Here is a 6,626-nt window from a genome sequence, read left to right as displayed (position 1 = left end):
AGAGAGAGAGAGAGAGAGAGAGAGAGAGAGTCAGTCCAATCAACATCAAAAGAACATTTGAACCCTCCCAAGGTTTATCCTTAAAGCATCTTTGAAAAAATATCACCATATCACTTGTTAGAATTTTTATTTAGAGTTGATGTTTCTCTCCTATAAGGTCATAAAAGGACAATAATTAGAATCATTAAGATTGTGGAGCACTAAGAAAAGAAGAGTTTAGTGGTAATGCTTGCATCAAAAGTCTAAAGCGACAAGAATAAATTGCACTTTTCATGTTAAAAATTGTCATTTTAACATTGTAGCAAATCATTGACTACTAATGAGGTTTCATGTTGAGGCTGAACTCTTGAAATAAAATTATGGTTTTTCGAAGCATAGTGCTGGCTGGTAAGTTATTCTTAAGAAAATCAATACAAGCTTTAAAAGAACAATTATAAATGCTCTTAACTTTAAGAGCTCTTTTTATTTTGCATTTCTTGAGTCTAGCAGCCCATGAGTTAGTGGACCAAACATTTTAGATATCAATATATGCAAAAAGTCCTCAAAAAGTCTAGCTTATACAATGTTGATCACATCAATCCCAATTGAGAACTAGCGGAAAGAAAGGATTATATTTCATTTTGTGCGACATGTGCTATAGTGGAGAAAGGCTTATATAAGATACGTTTCCAGAAGAAATGGTCCCAGGTGAACTTGTGGATAGGCCATTATGAGGAACTTGATTAAGCACCTTGTGGCATTTTCTGCAGCAGCTGTGGTTTGTTTTCTGGAAGCCTTTTGCCTTGTTGATGCTTACGACGGTAACCATGACGGAAGGCAAACATACATAATGCAGGTTGCCGAATCTAGTAAACCAACGAGATATGCTAGGCACGCCGATTGGTATGTCTCCATATTAGCGTCGGTGAGAGGCATAGAGACTGGTGATGATGATACAAATCTGAAGGAAGGGCCGCTCCATGTGTATGATACTGTGTTGCATGGATTCTCAGCCAAGCTCACGCAGAGCGAGGCAGAGAGCATCTCGAAGTTTGACGGGGTGCTGACGGTCATCCGGGATCGAATGCTGCAGCTCCACACGACCCGGACACCGGAGTTCTTAGGGCTGGCGGAGCCGAACTGGCAGCTGCCGGTGGGGCAGCAGGACGGGGAAGGAGTGGTGGTGGGGCTGATAGACACCGGAGTGTGGCCGGAGAGCCCGAGCTTCAGCGACAAAGGGATGGGGCAGCTGCCCAGCCAGTGGAAAGGCACGTGCGAGAAGGGACCGGGCTTCCGCGCCGGTAACTGCAACCGGAAGCTGGTGGGGGCGCGGTCCTTCTACCAGGGCTACGTGGCGACGGTGGGGGGGCTGAACGACACCGTCGATATCCGGTCACCGCGGGACACGAACGGGCACGGGACGCACACGGCGTCCACGGCAGCGGGGGCGGAGGTGGCGGGGGCGGGGCTGGGAGGGTGGGCCCAGGGAAGGGCACGCGGCATGGCCAGGCGGGCACACGTGGCGGTTTACAAGGCGTGCTGGGCGGAGGGATGTGCCAGCTCGGACGTACTGGCGGCCTTTGACGCGGCGGTGGCGGACGGGGTGGATGTGATATCGGGGTCGCTAGGAGGGATGGCGATGGCGCTGTGGGATGACCCGGTGGCTGTGGGGTCATTCGGGGCCGCCGAGAGGGGCGTCCTGGTGTCCATGTCGGCGGGCAACGACGGGCCCATGCTCCGGTCTGTCGGCAACGTGGCTCCCTGGCAGCTCACAGTGGCGGCCAGCACCCTCGACCGCTCCTTTCCTGGCGCCATTCGCCTCGCCAACGGCGCCACCTTCACCGGCTCCTCCTCTCCGACTGCCGCATCGCGCATCCCGCGCGTACCTCCCCACGCGTTTTCTTTTTCATGTTTATTTTATAGTTCTGTGTTTTCAAAAATTCGGACGTGAAATTTTAAGGCACAATGGCTTCTTTCGTCTTTCCGACTGGGCTGATTACACACCCATTGACTGACGCCCACAATCCCTGCCCATAGCGTGGACATGCACTTTTTGCAAGTGGGTGCACACATGAGTACAATCACTTTACACACCAAATGAAAATAGTTCGTAAACAGGTTAAATATAATAAACTTATAAAGTTTTTTATTGGTTGCAAATGCAAAAAGTGCACCCTTGGTCTACCACTTTACAAAGTGGAGAGGGGAGACTCCGAGTCCAAAAGTGGGTGGGGAGAGAGTTCACTTGTTTAGCATGTAAACAACAAAGAGATCATGGCCTCTCTAGTGTCTAAAAGATTGGAGACACTCAACCCTTTTTGGAGACTCTTTAGTGTTTAAAGGATTAGAGACACTCAACCCTTTTTGGTTGGTTAAAGCTTACAAAGTGGGTATCCATCATTTGGTGTGTAACTAGCCTTAGCCTCGTATGGGTTACACACCAAGTGAGATAGAAACCCACCCTCAAAACAGTCCACTATTTTGTTTACACACTATATAAAACTAAACTAATTCAAAAAAAAGAACATGGTTGGCCCATTGGTTAGAGCTTCAAACTTTGTGGGGATTAGTTGGCGGTTTTAAGTCTTATCAAATGCCCTACACCTTGTTTAATGAAAGGTGATAATCACCTGTCTAGATATCTCTGTCATGTAGATTTTGCAGAGCCAATCACCCATCTATATTCTAGCCCAACGCCCCTGTGTTTTGCACATTCAAATTGTCCATTCATGCTTGTGTATAAGTAGCCTTAAATAGCCTACCTAAGGATGCTGCCCCTAGCCCCTCTTCCATTTAACAACCCAATTAGAGCCCATTTACCTAGGACTATATGTAATCGACCTCAAAAAGCCTACCTAGAGCTTCCCTTAAAGCCTAGCCTATGATGACCCTGGCCCCTCTTCCCTTTAATAGCCCAAGTAGAGCCTAGGTAGAGGCCTCCCCAAAGGGGGATGGGGAAATAGGAGGGTAGTCTATGATGACCCTCGCCCCTCTTCCTTTTAATAGTCCAACTAGAGCCTAGGTAGAGGCCTCTCCAAAGGGGGATGGGGAAATAGGAGGGTAGCCTATGATGACCCTCGCCTCTCTTTCCTTTAATAGCCTAACTAGAGCCAAGGTAGAGACCTCTCCAAAGGGGGATGGGGAAATAACAGAGTAGGCTTAATTTCAACCTTGGTTTTGTTAGGGAATGCTTCAAAAAAGGGATGAGACAACAAATTCTAGTGCCATTTGTGATTGGTTGCTTTGATTATATCTGCCTAACATTAACATTACATCTCCTTGTTTCATTAGTTTGATTTCACTTTATCCACCAATCGCATTCATTTGACACTCGTAACATCAACATAACACCTAATCTTCTATGTACTCTAGGGATATCAAGAGTTTAGCTTAGGCCTTCTAACCCTTAGGACAAGCAAGTGAAAAATTTGTGAACTCATTTGTCACTACCCCCTCTAGGCCATGGTGCAGCATGGTTCTTAACTTTCCTCATAAATCATATAGCACTTTAAAAAACTAGAATCTATTCTTTAAAGGAATTTTGGATAGTAAAAATTGTAATTATTCAAGACATCCGCATGGCTTTAAGTCCTCATTATCAGTTCTACTTGTGGCAAGAACTTCTCATTCTTATTCAAAACACCACATATTCTACTCTCCACCCCTCCAAACAATTGCAATAATAGAATAAATTATTGACTACTCAATTGGCCCTTGTGTGCTCTTTTGGCTAGTATTTGGAGGACAGGTATCTCCCCTTATGGGAGTTTGAGTGTGTCCTTATCTCTGAAAAGAAAAACTTGAAAATGATTAAGTTAGCTATGACTATCACATTCTACTAACCTAGTTCACAGTATGCCTTAAGGGATACGACCATTATGTGGAACATTTCTTTTCAAAAAAAAAGAGAGAGCAAATATGACCATTGTGTAGGCTATTTATCTACCAAAAGACAAGACTAATGTGTTGTATTTTGTAGTATGTCTGAGTTGACTCCCACCTAAGGAACAAATCAAACCTTAACCATCACTCCAAGGCTGATAGCAAGCCTATCTCAGCATGAGTCCAACTATACCGAGCACAAATAATAACATTGCACATCATCACTTCAAGGCTTACAAGTATCCAATCCATCAACATGGGTCCAACTCCTAAGCACAAATTATGACACGGAGGCCCACCATCACTCCAAGACTTATTATGAGTCACCAAACCATGTTGTAGTGAACCTAAGAGTGATTTTGCTGCTCACAATGAGTCATGCCACCGTGCCATTGTATAAAATACCCTAATGGGTGACACTGACCGAGAAACAAAACCTAGAAATTGTTAACACTTAACTTCTTGTTTTGTCGTGTGTATGCAGGTGCCGCTCGTCTATGGTGCGACAGCGTCTAGCAATCCGGGTGACGAGGATAGCGCTCGCATGTGCATGGCTGGCACATTGTCACCGGCACGTGTCGCTGGCAAGGTGGTGGTGTGCGATCGTGGCTTCACCACACGTGTCAGCAAGAGTGTCGAGGTGAAGCGCGCGGGAGGGGTGGGGATGATCCTGGCCAATGCTGAATCCGACGGCAATGATCTCATCGTCGACGGCCACGTGGTACCCACCATCACCGTTGGATTCGATGACGCGAAGGCCATCAAAGCCTACATCAAGAGATCCTCTCGTGTCTTGGTGCGAATGGCCTTCCAAGGCACGGTTCTTGGTGTGAAGCCGGCCCCCATCGTGGCTGCCTTCTCTTCCCGTGGGCCCAACACCCTCATCCCACAACTCCTCAAGCCCGACGTGACCGCCCCCGGTGTGAACATCCTCGCGGCTTGGAATGGTCACGTGGCACCCTCAAGGCCCACATCCTTCAACATACTCTCAGGGACCTCCATGTCATGCCCACACATTAGTGGTGTGGCTGCACTCCTCAAAGGGGCACACCCCAAATGGAGCCCGGCCGCAATTAAATCCGCTCTAATGACCACTGCCACCACCATCGATAACATCGGCCATCCTATCCGCGATTCTTACAACTCCTCCCTTTGTACCCCATTTTGCTATGGTGCTGGCCATGTGAACCCTACCCTTGCCCTTGACCCTGGCCTCATCTATGACCTTAACACCCAAGATTATGTCAATTTCCTTTGTGCTCTAGGTTACACTGACTACATGCTTTCTCCATTCACCAAAAATAAATACCCATGTCCGAAAACTATTGGCCATAAACACATTGACCTCAACTATCCATCTATTTCTATGGTATTACCTGAAGGGAACCAATCCACATTCTCAGCCACTTTCACACGAACAGTAACCAATGTTGGAAATGCACACTCACTTTATAGATCTAGTTACACTCTACCTCATGGTATCCAAATGGTTGTCAACCCTAGTGTACTAAGATTCACAAGAACTAATCAGAGGCAGGTCTATATCATTACAATTAAGGCGCACCTAAAGGACCTTCAAAACCAAGACAGCTTTGGAAACTTGCTTTGGTCAGATGGAGCACATCTGGTGCGTACTACAATCGCTTTCACTTGGGAAGCTGATAATTACTTCATTTAAGAAACCATGAGAATGTCTGTTCTCTCTCTTTTTGTATGTGTTTCTTTATGGGTAACATGAACTCTTGTACATAGAACTTATGTTGTTTTAAGGAACAATTTACATACAACAAGAGAATCGATTTGTCCATAAGTAAATACAAAAGTACAATGTATACCATAGGTGGTACTAACTTGTCTAACTTTACGAAACACCCAAGGTCCCACAAAACTTTGAGTTAATAAACTCATACTACCACAAGGCTTTTAGGGTATTAAATAATTGCTTCATCAATATAAAAGAAGGAATGTCTAGTGAGAAGGCAATAAGAGTCGAGAATCTTTCTAGCAAGACCCTAGGACAACATTTGACAATTTGGTTGAGGATTCATAATCATAGTGTGTAAATGTGCATTCCATATCTTAACTTTGTATTTTGATTTGAGGAGCAAGAGAACTCACTATTAAATATCTTTTGCTACTTCAATATCAATGCCATTTAGAATAGTTTAAGGCTTCAAAATAGAAGTCAAAGCCATATACATTGTTGCTAATAAATCCTCCAATCCTTTTATTACATAGTTTAGTCAAACCATTTAGTGTGCATAGTAGGGCCGATGGATGTGGAGGACTTTTCCAATAATAAGATTGAGATGAGAAAGCTAGAAAATGAGAAGATGTTGCAAATCTACAACAAATTTAGGTCTTGAGATGGGCTTCTATCTTGCTTTTACGTCCAACATGAATCACTTGAGATTGGCCTACTTCTAGTAATATCTTCTACTTTTTACCATTGCAAAAGAGAAATTAACTAGATTGATTGTCTCATTTTCCTCTCAGAAAATATTTCCAAAATTAGAAAGAAGAGCATTGAGTAGGCAAGAAAAAAGGGCATTAAAAGAGGTAAAATTTAGAGGCAATGTTGATAGGCAACATCCATGTAATTTGGAGCTTACTCATTTTCCAACAAAGAAAATGGACTTTCTTTTCTCTCTAAGATTGAACCTATGGAAGAAAAAAGTAAATAAGAAGTAAAGTCTAGATACAACTTTGGTTAGGTAGTGTCACAGAATGCCTCATATCATTATTATGAAGTACAATAGGGATTT

The 6,626-nt window shown here is 44.4% G+C and overlaps 1 protein-coding gene across 1 annotated transcript; it reads left to right on the top strand.

Annotated features, from left to right (window-relative positions):
• The first annotated feature begins 668 nt into the window (after positions 1-668).
• Positions 669-5,683, top strand: LOC148011535 (subtilisin-like protease SBT1.7). Its single transcript, XM_087670236.1, has 2 exons — positions 669-1,861; positions 4,346-5,683. Exons 1-2 carry the CDS (start codon positions 710-712, stop codon positions 5,537-5,539), a joined length of 2,346 nt encoding a protein of 781 aa, XP_087526362.1. The 5' UTR covers positions 669-709; the 3' UTR covers positions 5,540-5,683.
• Positions 5,684-6,626: the final 943 nt, after the last annotated feature.

The sequence above is a fragment of the Lygodium microphyllum genome, chromosome 28, assembly GCF_053477565.2.
Source record: "Lygodium microphyllum isolate KBCC chromosome 28, Lygodium_microphyllum_v1.1.10, whole genome shotgun sequence".
NCBI classification, from domain to species: domain Eukaryota; kingdom Viridiplantae; phylum Streptophyta; class Polypodiopsida; order Schizaeales; family Lygodiaceae; genus Lygodium; species Lygodium microphyllum.
This window is presented reverse-complemented; position numbering and strand designations above follow the sequence as displayed.